Source organism: Eriocheir sinensis, chromosome 14, assembly GCF_024679095.1.
Source record: "Eriocheir sinensis breed Jianghai 21 chromosome 14, ASM2467909v1, whole genome shotgun sequence".
Taxonomy (NCBI): domain Eukaryota; kingdom Metazoa; phylum Arthropoda; class Malacostraca; order Decapoda; family Varunidae; genus Eriocheir; species Eriocheir sinensis.
The window spans coordinates 18,885,843-18,900,681 of record NC_066522.1 but is presented as its reverse complement, the minus strand read 5'-3'; the positions used below and the strand labels follow the sequence as shown (position 1 = coordinate 18,900,681).

The 14,839-nt window shown below is 45.6% G+C and overlaps 2 protein-coding genes and 1 long non-coding RNA gene across 5 annotated transcripts in view; 2 read left to right on the top strand and 1 right to left on the bottom strand.

The window, feature by feature from the left end:
• LOC126998595 (protein scarlet-like) overlaps positions 1-1,058 on the top strand; it is a 13,401-nt gene extending 12,343 nt beyond the window's left edge. For all 3 annotated transcript variants that reach the window (XM_050860497.1, XM_050860496.1, XM_050860499.1), the window contains exon 16: positions 1-1,058. This exon is cut by the window's left edge and continues 213 nt beyond it. The gene's annotated coding sequence lies outside the window, so the exon portion shown is untranslated.
• The window catches only part of LOC126998599 (uncharacterized), a 43,034-nt gene that overhangs the window by 19,009 nt on the left and 9,186 nt on the right, over positions 1-14,839 (bottom strand). The window contains exon 3 of the long non-coding RNA XR_007752945.1: positions 14,442-14,558. This is a non-coding gene — a long non-coding RNA (uncharacterized LOC126998599). The remainder of the gene's footprint in view (positions 1-14,441; positions 14,559-14,839) is intronic.
• On the top strand, positions 1,678-13,376 carry LOC126998597 (bestrophin-2-like). Its single transcript, XM_050860503.1, has 10 exons — positions 1,678-2,743; positions 3,844-3,954; positions 6,045-6,216; positions 6,551-6,680; positions 7,821-8,059; positions 8,705-8,938; positions 9,630-9,887; positions 10,787-11,042; positions 11,702-12,096; positions 12,373-13,376. The coding sequence occupies exons 1-10, from the start codon at positions 2,673-2,675 to the stop codon at positions 12,376-12,378; spliced, it is 1,872 nt and encodes a 623-aa protein (XP_050716460.1). The 5' UTR covers positions 1,678-2,672; the 3' UTR covers positions 12,379-13,376.

The window sequence follows — 14,839 nt, the reverse complement described above, 5'->3', positions numbered from 1 at the left end:
AGTCATAAAAAGAGGAGGAGGAGGAAAAAGATGGCCATTAAAAGAGAAGAAGGAGGAGAAAGAAGATATCATAAAAAGAGGAGCAGGAGAAGAAGGGTGATAAAAAGAGGAGGAAAAGGAGGAGGAGGAGGAGAGTGATAAAAAGAGGAGAAGGAGAAGGATAGTGATAAAAAGAGAAGGAGGAGGAGGAGGAGAGTGTATAAAGAAGAGGATAATAAAGAAATCCAAAACAGGGAAGACAAGAATAGAAGGAGGAGAAGGATTAAAAAGACACGAATTAAGATTAAGGAGAAAAAGAAGAAGAGACAACAGGGGAAAGAGGAGGAGGAGCAGGAAGGAAGACTTGTAGGAGGAAAAGTAGCTCAGAAACAGGAAGGGGAGAAGGATGGAGGAGAAGGAAGAACGTAGGAGAGGTAACAGGATATGAAGGATTAGAATGACATCAGAAAGAGGAGGAGGAGGAGGAGCACAGTAAAAGAACCTCAAAACAACAAGAAACCAAGAGGATGCAGAGGAGTAATGTAAAGTAAGAGGAAGACTGATACAACTCGAGATTAGAAACAAGAGGAAAACATAAGTACCAGACTGGGTAAAAATCGAATTAAAATGATGATTGTATTGACACCCATTCTCCTTTCCCTATTGAAGACGAACAGAACCCATGAACAAACCGGGACTTTAAAAAGAAAACAAAAGAAGATCGCACGAAGACAAGAGGAAGAAGACAGCAGAAGAAAGACAGAATAGGACATAAGGACACCAGGAAAAAGAGGAGGATAAGAAGAAAAGAAGGAAAAGACATTATGGCACAGAAGGAAAGGCAGGGAGAAGAGGGAGGAGGAGGAGGAGAAGGAGAAGGAAAGGAGATGAAGAATAAGGAGGAAAAGACGAAGAGTAATGAATATGAAGTTCCTCTGACACACACACTTACAAACACACTCACACTCACACTCACACACACACACACACACACACACACACACACACACACACAAATATAACATCGTGTGCACAATAACCTCGCGTGTATTTGTTTTGACAATAAATAAATAACAATATCTATTATACTATTGATAATTATGACCTATGCGTAATGGAGAGGCATATAGACATAGAGACGTGCCTTTTATATATTACTACTTAAATAATGCTCTCTCTCTCTCTCTCTCTCTCTCTCTCTCTCTCTCTCTCTCTCTCTCTCTCTCTCTCTCTCTCTCTCTCTCTCTCTCTCTCTCTCTCTCTCTCTCTCTCTCTCTCTCTCTCTCTCTCTCTCTCTCTCTCTCTCTCTCTCTCTCTCTCTCTCTCTCTCGGCACAGGTGTAACTCTAAAGTGTGAGGGAAAGGGAGACAGGTGAAAGGGGGGAGGTAGGGGGCGGGGGGGGAGGGAAGGCAAGGTCGGTGGATGCACTTCATCACACTAGAAGAGCCATGTTTCAACACCCTACGTATATACCTACATGTGTGCACACTGAACACACTCATCACTGAAACAAATTACGGAAAAATATATGCAGTTGCTGGTGGAAAGACCTTGAGGATATTGCTAATTAAAAAAGACGAATTTCTGTACATGTGTAAGTGTGTGTGTGTGTGTGTGTGTGTGTGTGTGTGTGTGTGTGTGTGTGTGTGTGTGTGTTTATGTGCGTGTGTGTAGCCATTTGAGTGAACACCTGAGTGAGTGCAGGAGGCCAGTCAGTCAGTTGGTCTAGGTGAAGGTGTGACGGAGGGAGAGAGAGAGAGAAATAGAGCACAGAGGAACACAGTGATTTAAATGGAGGGAAGCAGTGACGGAATGAAACAGTGACCTACTACCACTACCACCACCACCACTACCACTACCACTACTGCTGTTACTTCCATTTCTAGCGTTATCGTAGTTACCTGACAAACCAACGATGTAGTGATACCATGTGACAGTGACCTATAACTACTACTCCTGCTACTACTGCTCTGCTGCTACAATATCTCCGCTGCCGTCCACTGCTCCTGCTACCTGCTCCCCACCACAGGACTGCTACTGTTCATCCACCGCTAACAACTACCGCTGTTTCTTCCACTTGTTCCTCTCAATACGACTGCTCCTGTTCTTCCTCCTGCTGTCCACTGCTACTACTGTTACGTTATTCCTATTCACATTACTGCTGTTACTCTCTGATTTCTGCTCTTGTTGTTTCCTTAAGTAACTTCCCCGCCACTGCCACCATTTCCTCATCCCTTATCGCTGTTGTTGACTAAGTGACACATTTCCACCACTGACAGCCACTCACGACTTGCTCATTTCAGTATCAACACCATTTCTACCACTTACTCAGCCCCTTATCGCTTCTACTACTTCTACTACTACTACTACAACTACTACAACTATTACTACTACTACTACTTTTACTACTACAACTGAGACGTGTTCCTCCTCAATCCCACTAACTCATACCTCACTTACTTAGCCTTTACCACTTCTACTACTACTACTACTAAGGATCACTTCTTCTCACTACCACTAACTGATACCTCACTACTCCTCTCACTACTACCACTACCATCACTACTCACTCCCCACCTACTGTAAAGCTATATAGTCATCCCTCTCTGACGCCAAAGACTTATCCCCTATCACCACCACTACTGCCATTTACTTACTCATTCCCGACCCTTGACTTACTCACCGCCACCACCATGACAGTCACTTACACCCAGAAGGTATCCGACTGTAAAGGATTCGGCTCATTCTGGCGTCTCCTCTTCAGGTAAAGGAATAAATTACTTACTCATTTTTTTCATTCATTCATTTATTTAGTCGTTTGTTCACTCACTCACTCATTCATTAACTCACAAACTCGTATACTTATTCATGTTTACTTACTACCCTCTACCTCGCCTAATCATTTACTCACTGCCTCACTCATTCACTAACTCCCTTATTCACTAAATGACTGACCCCACTGACTCACTTCCCCTCTAACTTCCTTTTTCCAGCTTACACTCCTTCATTCATCCATCTCTAACTCACCACATATTTATCCATTCATTCACTCACTCGCTCACTCGCTCATTTAAGCCATTATTCATTAACATTCACTCACGCATTCATTTGCTCAGCCAGTCACTTCTCCATTCACTCATCTCTCTCATTCTCAGTCTTAAACTTTTACATGTGAACAAAAAAAGTAGACAGGCAAAAAATGGAGCACGTTCTTATAAGGTAAATATAAATAGGTGAATAGATAGTTAAACATATTCATTTAAAGATAGATAGACAGGTAGACAGATAGATAGATAATTAGATATACAGTCAGAATGATATGTGGGTGTATACGATAGATAGAACTTCAAAAACGAGGTCAGTTCAAGATCAGTAACAACATTTAACCTTTCCCAGCATCGCATGATCGGAATAATCACAGTGCCTTGGTTGGGGAGTGGGTGGGTCTTGCATGTGGACCGACCAGCGATAATTACTTAACGGGAAAAAGTGCAGTCGCTAAATCACACTCACCATACCAATCACTACTAATATCAAGGAAAAGTAAGAAGGTTAAGCTGAGGTGTTATCGAATTGAAGAAGGTTTAGTGATATTCATTTTTAATACTTAAGTTCGATTTTTCTCTCTTTTACGGTATTTTTTCGTGTAATGAATGCTAAATGGAAGAGTGTGTGTGTGTGTGTGTGTGTGTGTGTGTGTGTGTGTGTGTGTGTGTGTGTGTGTGTGTGTGTGTGTGTGTGTGTGTCTACCCTATTTATGGAGCTAAGTTGTACAAAGTAAATCTAACTAACTAACGAATTAAATAACTAATTAACCAACGGAACAACTAATTAATCAGCTAACAACTGACTAATCCCTGACAGGTGGCGCGGCAGCCTGTACAAGCTGGTGTGGCCCGACACGTGTGTGTACTGCGTGCTGTACTTCCTGTGCTCCATGGTCTACAGGTTCGGCCTGGACGAGGCGCAGCGCAGGTACGTGGGCGCTCTATTTTTTTTTTTTTTTTTTACCTAATTGCATTTTTTTTTTAGAGCAGAGGAGTCAGTTCAAGGGCATAAATAAAAGGTAAAAAGTGTAAAAAAAAAAACCCGGTACTCAAATTTACAGAAGTGGGTCAAGTTCGTTGCTCTTTTTAAAACTACTTTATCATTTTTTTTTTCTTGTAATATATAAATGTTTGGGGCACACACGACATCTTCCAGTAATATATTCAACTGATCTATTGCTCTGTCTAGAAAACTAAATTTTCCCATATACTTTTAAACCTTTGCTTATATGATTATTTGCCCTGCCCTCTTGAAGATGACTACTCAGGTATTATAATGTTCATTAGTCAATTTATTTACGCACATTTATGAAGTAAGATCATATCCTTTCCTCTCCTTCTCTTTTCTTCTCACTTCTAATGTTTCTAATTCTAGCTTTTCAAGTCTCTCTTCGAAAACTAAATCTCTACGGTGTGGCTCCCATCCTTTGGCCGCTCTTTGTACCTTCTCAATCTGTTCTGCGTGTTATTTTAAGTGTTGGTTCCAGATTACTGCTACATACCCAAATATACGTCTTACTGATTGTTGTAATTATCTTCATCATTTCATCACTGACGTATGTAAAGATCAGACTGAAAGGTTATTCATGTCTCTTACTTTTCATTTTTCTATAACACATATAATCGTCTGCTATTGATTATAATTACTCTTAAATATTTCTCGAATTCCGATAAATGTAAACTGTTGCTCCCTGTTTATTTAGCCAGTCAGGATTCTTTACACTTCGATCATTATTTACAATCTTTACTGCATAGAATACTATTCGCCATTAAGCATATCCATTCAGTTAATTTGGCTACATTATTTGTAATTCCTTGCATGAATTTCCACTTTCTTATTATTCTTTGTATTTTGGTATCCTCAGCAAAGTCATGCAACTGTGCGCGCGCGTGCGTGTGTGTGTGTGTGTGTGTGTGTGTGTGTGTGTGTGTGTGTGTGTGTGTGTGTGTGTTACAGAGGCCCAGCACATGTGAGCGTGTGGTTGCACACCTGTGGAAGGTGCGCGAGCATACGTCTTGATACTCAAATTCAAGGTTTATTGTCGTGTGTGCGGTTACTGTCACTGTGTGTGTGTGTGTGTGTGTGTGTGTGTGTGTGTGTGTGTATGTGCCCACGCTTCAGACTAGCAAGCACCAGTAACACATCCCAGTAACTGGTATGTTGCTCTAGGTAATGGAGGTGATTGAAATCCTGTAAAAGTAAACCAACACTTCATTCACTCAGATAAAAGCCATTGATTGATGAGACGCAGGTGTGTGCTGCTACGAATGTGCAGGTGTGTGTGAGTGTTAGTACCTGTGAATGTATGGGTTTCTATATATGGGTTGGTACTTGCCTGTCAGTCAATTACTACGGTTAATGTGTTTATGGGGGTTGCCTTTTCTCACTTACTGTTCGCTACCCACCTATCTACTTCCATTCCATACCCTTCCTTCCTCACACCTCATCCCTCCCTCAGCTTCACTTCCTCAGCATCTTTAACTACCCACCTCCTTATTTCCTTTACATACCGTTCCTTCCCAAGACTTCATCCCCTTCCTCGACATATTCTCACAGCATCCTTCACTGCCCACTTTCCTTTCTTCTTCCTTCCCTCACTTTCTTACTTCCTGTTTCTCACTCTCGTCATATCCAACCGCTCTCGATCTTTTCATCTCGCCCTCTTTTTATATCTTATCTCGCTCTCTTCCTCACCCTGCCTCACACACTCACTGCCCACCATGTTATCTTACCGTCCATAACACTACACTTTCTCCCTTTTCTCTTATATTCCCTTCATCCACTTATCGCTCTCTCTAACTCACAGCTTGACTCCCTGCCGTCTCATTTAACCTTCCCTCCAACTGTCCATCATCTCCTTAACCCTTGCACTCTACCTCGCTCCCCATCTCCCTCCCTCACCATCTCTCTCTCTCCCTCTTCCCCTTCCTTCCTTCCTTTCTCTCACTTCCTCCCAAGAACGTGATGGAGAAGTGATTATATGCATACACATTCTTCCCTCCTCTCTTTATCTACAGGATCTTCGAGCACGTTGCCCTCTACTGCGACTACTTCCGTAACCTGATTCCCATTTCGTTCGTGCTCGGCTTCTACGTGAGCGTGGTGGTACAGCGATGGTGGGAACAGTACCTCTCCATCCCCTGGCCAGACTCCTTCGCCCTTCTCTGCACAGCTTACATCGGCGGCAGGGTGAGGAAGGGTTGAGGAAGGCAGAGTAGGTGTGTATAGTGGGGGAAGGGAATGAGGGTGAGGGGGCAATGACAGGGGGGTAAAATGTGTGGGTATATGATAGTGGTGGTAGTTACAGTGGTGGTGATGGTGGTAGGGAAAGGGAAAGGGAAAGTAAGTAATGGGGAGTGTTAGGATGCTTTGTGTGGTTGGAGTCGGAGGGAGGGGATGGTGTCTGTGTGTGGTGTTATCCTTCCTTCCTTCCTTCTTTCCTCTTGTGTGTGTTTATCATCCTTCCGTCCCTTCCCCTCCATCCCTCTCACTCACTCCCTATCTATCTATCTGTCCTCTCCAGGGCGTGCGGGAGAGGAGCATCCGCGCCACACTCCTGCGCTACGTCAATCTGTCCTGCGCTCTCACGTTCGCTGCCATCTCGCCGCGAGTCAGCAAGAAATTCCCGAGTTACAAGGAGCTGCTGGAGGCTGGTAAGTGTGTAGGGGAAGGAGAGGGGGAGGGGGAGGTAGGGGAGTCTGTGTGGAGGTTAGTGAAAGGAAGAAGAAACGAAGGAAGGAAAGGGTGGAAGGTGTTAGGAAAGATGTATATACGAAAAGGAGAAAGAAAAATAACAAGAAATACGGAAGGAAGACTGAAAGGAAATTGAGAGTAAGAAGAGGAGGAGGAGAAAATACAGGCAAAAAAAATAGATTAATGAATGTGATGAGGGAGGGAGAGAAAGAGAGGAAAGGAAGAATATGAAGAAAAATAAACGAGACGGGAAAAAACGGAAGTAAAGAGGAAAGTAGGTCAGATCATAACCATTACCTTGACCTGTATACAACCACACCTAATTAACCACTACAGGTGTTTATACATGCACAGGTGTGAGGAGATTATTCATTAAGTTTCTTTTTTTTAAAGTTTTATGGAAGAGACGTGGATGTTTAAGGTGAAAGATGAAGGAGAGAGAAGGGAAGGGAGGATAGAGAAGCAGGGATAAGGAGGAAGAGGGAGGGAGGGAGGGATTGAGGAAATGAGGAAGAGAAGGGAAAAGGAGGTGAAGGAGAGAGGAGGGGAGACAGGAAGAGAAGAAGAGTTAAGGGAGTAGTGAAGAGCGGAGGGAGGAAGGGAGGGATTGAAAAAAGAGGAAGAGGGAGGAAAGGAGTTGGAAGGGAGAGGATGAATGTGTAAGGAATTGTTGTGTTTGTGCTTTCTACGCCACCCTGCCTCCCTCCCTCCTCCCTTCTCTCCCTGCCTCAACACCTCCCCTCCTCCCTTCCTTCCTCCCTTCCTAATTCACCACAGTACATCACAAAGCACCTCTCCCTCACACAAACTCCCTTTCTCCCTCTTTCCCACTAATATCATCCCTCACTGCATGTCTCCCTACCTCCCTTCCTCCCTGGCTCCTCCTTCCCTCCCTCCCTACCAAACTTTCCTCACATTGTCCCTCATCACCTCACTATGCACATCCCCCATTTGCCTCCCTTCCTCACCCCCTTCCTGCCACCACATCCCTCCCTTTCTAACACCTCCCTCACCTCCCTCGCCTTCCTATCTCATCCCTTTCCCATCTCCTTTCCTCCCTTCTCCACCACATCCCTATCCTCCCTTCCTCCCTTCTTCAGGCTACCTCACGCCGCGGGAGCTGAAGGTGCTACAGAACCAGAAAGGCAGGTCGTCCGCGCCGCTCACGACCCTGCCTCTGATGTGGGGGTGCAAGCTGGTGGCGGGGGCGCGGGCGTGTGGCTACGTGACGGACGACCACGGCCTCAGACTACTGGTGGACGAGCTGACAAAACTGAGGGACAAGGCGGGGATGCTGGTGCGCTGGACGGACATTAGTATACCCCTCGTGTACACTCAGGTGCGTATGTACGTGTGTGCGTGTACGTTATGTGTACCTGCGTGTGAAGAAACGATGAGAGAGAGAGAAGGGGGGAGGGGGGGGAGGGGGCATTAAGAGCACACCTGTTCGCTATGACACATCAAGGTAATGGTTTACTCGAGACACTTGCCCATTTTATACCGGCCTTTATGCCGCTTCTCGCTACACCCCACTCCCATTTCCTGCAGCTGTCAAACCCTTTCTCCTCCTCCTCCTCCTCCTCCTCTTCCTCCTACTTTTTTCCAGGAAGTAGGTCGCGGTTTTCATAACTCGTCACCATTTCTACGCACCACCCTGCCAGGTGTTCAAACAACCGCCGCCACCACCGTTACCACCACGGCCACCACCCCACTGCCTCCACCAAGGAAGTTTAAGAGGCCTCCACCGCCACCACCCTCACCCCCACCCACTTCTTTATCCACTATTTATCTTCCTGTTTTGGGGTCATTGTACCGTTCTGAGCTCTGGCACGGTCCAGTTGCTTTAAGAAGAATACGAAATTGTACAGATTCTTCTTCGTCTTCGATATCGTCATCTTAGACCTATCAGTGTTTGGGCATGACATCAACGCCGCCACTAACACCACCCAACACCACCACTACGAACACCTTCTCCCTCCCCCAGGTGGCCACGATGGCGGTGTACTCCTTCTTCTTCTTCTCGGTGGTGGGTCGTCAGTTCCTGGACCCGGGGCAGCAGTATGTCAACAGGACCATCGACTTCTTCGTGCCCATCTTCACGCTGCTGCAGTTCTTCTTCTACATGGGCTGGCTCAAGGTTGCCGAGTCGCTCGTCAACCCCTTCGGTGAGGACGATGACGACTTCGAACTTGAATGTATCCTTGAGAGACACTTGAAGGTGGGTGTGCGGAAGGTGTGGGCGGAGGAGAAAGAGGAAGAGGAAGAGGAAGAGGAAGAGAAAGAGGAGGAGGAGGAGGAGGAGGAGGAGATGGAGAAAGAGGAGGAGGAATAGATGTCTTAGGGGCCTGAAGGGGAAAAAACGAAGAGAGAAATCATTATATATCTTCTTTTATTTTCCTCCTCTTCCTCCTCCTCCCTGTTATTACACTTTTCTTCCTCTCTGTCTTCCTCCTCGTCTTCACCATGTTTTCTTTTGTCTTGTCTTCCTTTCCCTCTTCTTCATTCTTCTTTTTTTATCGCCCGGTTAGTGGTAGCAGTAATGGTAGTTCTTTCCTCTTTCCTACAAATTTCCATGCAGTTTTTCCATGCTGCATGGTTCTTTTTCCTTTCCTGCCAGCTTTGGCTGGAGGGATGGGGGGTGGGGAGGAGCCTTCACCTTTGCTGTCCTTCATCTTCCACCTTTGATTAGATAGTTAGTGTAGCTTGTCACAAACAGCCTCGTAAGGACCAGCAGGTCTGCTATTGTTTGTTCTTCTTTTGTATTCCTGTCTTCCTTCTCTTCTCTTCCTCCCCTTTTCCCTCCTCCTGTGTTCTTTCTCTTCTCCTCCCCTCTTTTTCCCACATCCGATCTTCCCTCTCTTCTCTTCCTGCCTTCCTCTTTCATCCTTGTCTTCCTTCCCTCCTCACAGATGTCGTACCTCCTCGGGGACGTCACACCGAGCGACGACCCGCTGTTTGAGGACGACGAGGACGACGCACAGTGGCACAAAGTGTTCCCGGGGGCGTTCCCTCTACCCACCGAGGACCTGGCTTTCCTCACACACAAGAACCGGCGCGGGGGAGGCGTCGGCAACGGCGGTGAGGCAGGAGGGGGGCTGGATGCGTGCAGTAGCGGCATCAGGAGGCAGGAGAGTGACCTTGAGACCGCCATCCTGTGTCCTGAAGAGGTATGTGGTGATGGAGGTGGGAGGAGGGGAGTGGGGGGGGGGGGGGAAGCTGTATAAAATTCTAGGCACATGTCCCACCGATATTCACACACCCCGTCCCACCTGTGTCACACCTAAGTAAGCACAACTCACTTCAACCTACACTCGTCTCGAAGCAGCCCCCGCACACTTACAAACACCTCAAGCGACCGCAGCGCACTTATGTACAGCTTCAGACAAAAACTACTGGTCCACCTTATTCTAAACTTGATTTGGGAGAACTTTTCCGAGCAACAAATCAAGCGGGGCAGAGAGAGAGTGGAGGGAGAGAGAGTGGAGGGAGAGAGAGTGGAGGGAGAGAGAGTGGAGGGAGAGAGAGGGGGAGGAGAGGAAGTTGCCGCACGGAAATGGGCTACCGTGGCGAATCTAGAATCTGCACACATCTGTTCGTTTGTCATAATCAACCAGAGCACACCTGAGTACTCGTCAAATAACCGCAGCACACCTGTCCCAAGTCCAAGTGACCGCAGCACCGCCCTGTAGCTACACGTGGCTTGAACACCACAGTAACCACTACACACTTTCCACATATGATAACGTATTTCATAGGTTAGGAAATCTCTTTAAATGCATTCAAATTCGTCATCTTCTGTCTGCCCAGTTGACTTGATAGATTTGACCATTGTTTTACTAGTTTAGAATGCATAACAAAGCCAAACAACCCTCAGTAATAGGTGTTAGTTTGTGTATCTTTGTTTATTGCCATGAAGTAAAACACGGAGGTTAAAATAGATCAAAATGAAACTGCCCATGCCCGCCTAATCGACTGGGGAAGCAGAAGGGGGGTCAATGAACACCATACAACTATCACCTATACACACATTATTGCATTCCTGTGTACACGTGTGCTGTGTTCCCAGACTGACCTGCCGGACACAGCTCGACGTCACTCCACAACCACCACCACAGGATACGGCAGCCCTCGCCTCCACCACCACCCTCGCTACCGAAGCGGCCACCAACCCCACCACCACCACCGTCACCAACAGCAGCACTCCACATCCACCCCCACCACCCCCACGGGCAGCAACATCAACCTGTGCCCTTCCCCCAGCAGTGCAACGGCGGGCCCCACCATCACCACCACCAACCCCACCCCGCCACACAGCCCCAGAGGTATTTACGAACACCCAAATAAAGCACGTATTTTTTTTCTAGCGGTTCTCGAGACGGGTCAAGGGCTGAACAGAAAATTAAAACAAAATACCTTCAACATGCTGTTCCTTTCAATCGATCAGAAAAGAAGTAATATAGAATTGATGATATAAATAACATAATATTGGATACGTTTTGATACTTCCCCCGTGAAACAATATTTTTCGAGGGTTGTGTGTTGGCAAACTAGGCAAATAAACTCCGTAGAGTCAGTTATGAATCAGCCAGCCCGGGTTCGATACCAGCCAGCTTTCATCCTCCTTTGCTGACGAGTCGATGGATGGGTACGTGGGGAAACGTAAAGATGATAAACTGTAGTAACTCATGGGGTCGTATTTTAAAGCATTTCGTCGCCCAAGTTCACATATTTGACATGGCTTTCGTAGGAGCTGTAGGCCTTTCCAGGGGTAGTTTTGTGACCCTGGTGGTAGTTTGACTCTTCTTCTGTGCCATGAACCTTAAAAAACACTCATGAAAACCCGATTGATCCCCTCTTTGACCTTTAGAAATTGTTGATGTGAGAAGCGATGGTGTCTTAAAATACGGCCCATGATGTCACTCCTGCCCTAAGTCTCGGGGTACTGGGCTCTAACCGCCACTGGATCTCTCCCCACTCACAGAGGTCGATGCGCCGCGGGACACTGAGATGCACCACCACCCTGCCTCCACCGCCCCCCCCACCACCACCTCCAACACAACCGCCTCAACCACACTGCCTGACCACACCGCCCCTCCAGGTTACACCCCAACACCGAGCCACCCCGCCCCGCCCACCTACACCCCAGCATCCACCCAGGGCCACACACCGCCACCCTACCCCCCAACCAGTATTCCAGATCACACCATCCCAGCCAACCAGGGCCACAGCACACCTCCCTCTCACACCCCACCCGCCTACACCCCCAACCCCAGCCACCCCCTAGACCAGTGCGTGCAGCGGCGCGTGTCACACCCCACGCCACCCTCCGAGAGATTCAAAATCCCTTTAGAGGGGATTGTCAACCCTATGTACATGGTGAGAGAGACAAAAAAAAGAGATGCTGTTTGTGTAATGAGTGATTTTGTGGCTGTGTGGTGATAATTATTAGTGTGATATGTGATGAGTGAGTGATGAACGGTGTGGGTGCTGTGTGGTGACGACGAGTTTCTGATGCGTGTATGTTGTGGTTGTGAGATGGTGGAGAGTGATGATGATATTAGTGATGCTGTGGCTTTATGAGGGTGATGAGTGATGGTGATGAATTAGAGATGCTTGAGCTAAGTGAATAATATACTTCTCTCTTCACAACAGGAATAGCCGCCGCCACCACCACCACCGCCGCCGCCTCCACAACGCCCTCCAAGTCTCTGCACGGGTTCTCAATCTGAGGCACGCAAGCCACCATGACCACGCTCCAGGAAATTTGGGGTACACAATGTATGACTCGAAGCACCTGTTTGATGCTGAAGGCTGATTTAGCCACATGATGGTGCTAGGAAAAAGATAAAACGGATTAACTGCTAAGCTCCTTGAACTTACCCCCGATCTCTGTGTCGTACAACAGATGACAGACTAAACCAACTTAATATACCGTTTCTGCTTTACCCTTCTATTGATCCACTGAGTGAGAGGTTGCGTAACTAGCACCAAAGATTCCCAGTGTTAGCTACAAGAGCTGAAAAGGTTTGAAAGCCAGTGATACGAGATATTGTGCAGTCCTGGTGCTTGCACTTGACAGTCATTGTGAAACGAAAATAGTTGCACACTGAGCAAAGGTGTTTAAGGCACTGTGCCACGAACCACATCACAAAGTTGACAGGTTTTGAGAATGTATGAATACCTCGCAGTCATAAAATTCTGGTCACTGAAGTAGTTCCTTACATAGCATGAACGAATTCTGATGTAAGTACCTTGCATTCGTATGTATAGTCTTTATTTAGAGCAGCAGCTCAGATGTCAGTCGTGTAATAATTGTGACGCACAACCCATTTTCTGCACGGTGCAGCATACCGCACTTGGCTCTTGTATGTTTCATCCTATTCTAAGATTTTATATCATTCTTTGTATATACATATGCGTGATGCACAGCCGTACTTATAAAGTCCAGTATATATGCATTAAGACATTTCAGGTAAATGTAGTCTTGTCATATATTTCTATAGATATATATTTAACAATATTGATTTTTAAGGAAAACCATACATAGCAGTCTGAGCATGTATAGCACAATACACAGCATCTAAATGTGTTGAGTATATATTTACTTATGTACAGTCTCAAGTTATGCTATAGGGCAGTATTTTTAAGGAGTAAACGTAGACTTTGTTTGAAGTATATATATATATATATATATATATATATATATATATATATATATATATATATATATATATATATATATATATAATACTTTTTTATAATCTTAAAATAGCTACGTACTATTCAATATTTTTTTTAATATCTATAAGGAAGCGGAAAAAAGATAGTAGCTTTAAAAGCAGTTTTTGTTTGTCAGTGGTAATGTTTTAAGAAATACTACGTTAGTTCTTTTGTCTTTTTTGTAGATTATATACCCACGTGTGTACCCGGTTGAAAGCCTACAACACAACACAACACGAGGCAGCACAGTACAACAGGACAACACAGCGCAACACAACACTACACTCGAGGCACCCAAACACACCACCACAGCACACCACACCACACCACAACACATGACGCAACATAATTATCACAACACATGGTTGACTGATGTGCGTGTTACAAGATTAAGATAATTTATAATAGTCAATGTGTTTTGTTGCTGACACACCAATAAATTGTTTCAACTAGTGGCTCGCTCTTTTGCCTCACTCCTTTTATCTGTACCCCATTACGACCACACGAGGAGGAGGAGGAGGAGGAGGAGGCAAGTAGTTATGGATGGCTTATTCGTAACTTCAACCGTTTTCTAGTTTGTTGGTTTGCTAGCTCCATATGGACCGTTATACCTTGGTTTATAATTGTATCAAAATGCACTCAGAAAAAAAAAAATCTCAACTCGTAGATTAATTTACGTCCACTAACCAATCCGATAGTTGAGCCAGACTGGTGATTTAGCTGTCAAGTCCTACGTGAGGGGTGTCTTTACCAGTGTAGACAAATGATAACTAAAATGTCCCGAAGATAATACCTAATAGAGATACTACTTATGGTTAACAAATTTCAACTCTACCCACCATCGCTAGAAAGAGTAATTGAAAGAGGTAAGTAAATGATAATCCATGCGAGACCGAGTGTAATCATCTGCTCTATGACTTTATGGTGTTAAGAGTTTGGTATTGGTATGGCACTTAAGTCGCATAGTTGTATAGTGACTGTAGCTGGCCAGACACACTTACCTGTAATACCTGATGCCTGGGGTGAGTAGATTTCTTGGCCAAGGAGAGGGACGCGTAAAGAGTAGACTCAGGCTCAAGGCAGGGAGGGGAAAGTCAGACGTTGGAGAGCCTGACGCACTGTGGAGAGAGTGGAGGTGTCACTCGGAGGCGCAGACTCCTGTACATTTATTTTTCTACAGTGGTGGTGGTGGTGGTGAAGTGGTCGGGAACGAAGTAAGGTTATGAGGGAAAGAATGAGGAAAGGTTGGGTTAAATGAGCATAACAGAAGAGAAAAGGGAGAACGGAAGGATAAGGAAGGGAAGGAGATATGAAAGGAAAGCAGCTTAATTAAAAGCAAAAACAAAAAAAGCTCGCTTCCCATAAAAACAAAGAAAAAGTCCGCACAAATACAAATTTA

What these genes read in the sequence shown, in the direction of transcription:
- LOC126998597 (XM_050860503.1), top strand. Translation starts at nt 2,673, where the DNA reads ATGACAGTCACTTACACCCAGAAGGTATCCGACTGTAAAGGATTCGGC. An exon ending in TTCTGGCGTCTCCTCTTCAG is followed by an intron (nt 2,744 to 3,843) that starts GTAAAGGAATAA and finishes AATCCCTGACAG; the next exon opens with GTGGCGCGGCAGCCTGTACA. An exon ending in CCATCCTGTGTCCTGAAGAG is followed by an intron (nt 9,888 to 10,786) that starts GTATGTGGTGAT and finishes CTGTGTTCCCAG; the next exon opens with ACTGACCTGCCGGACACAGC.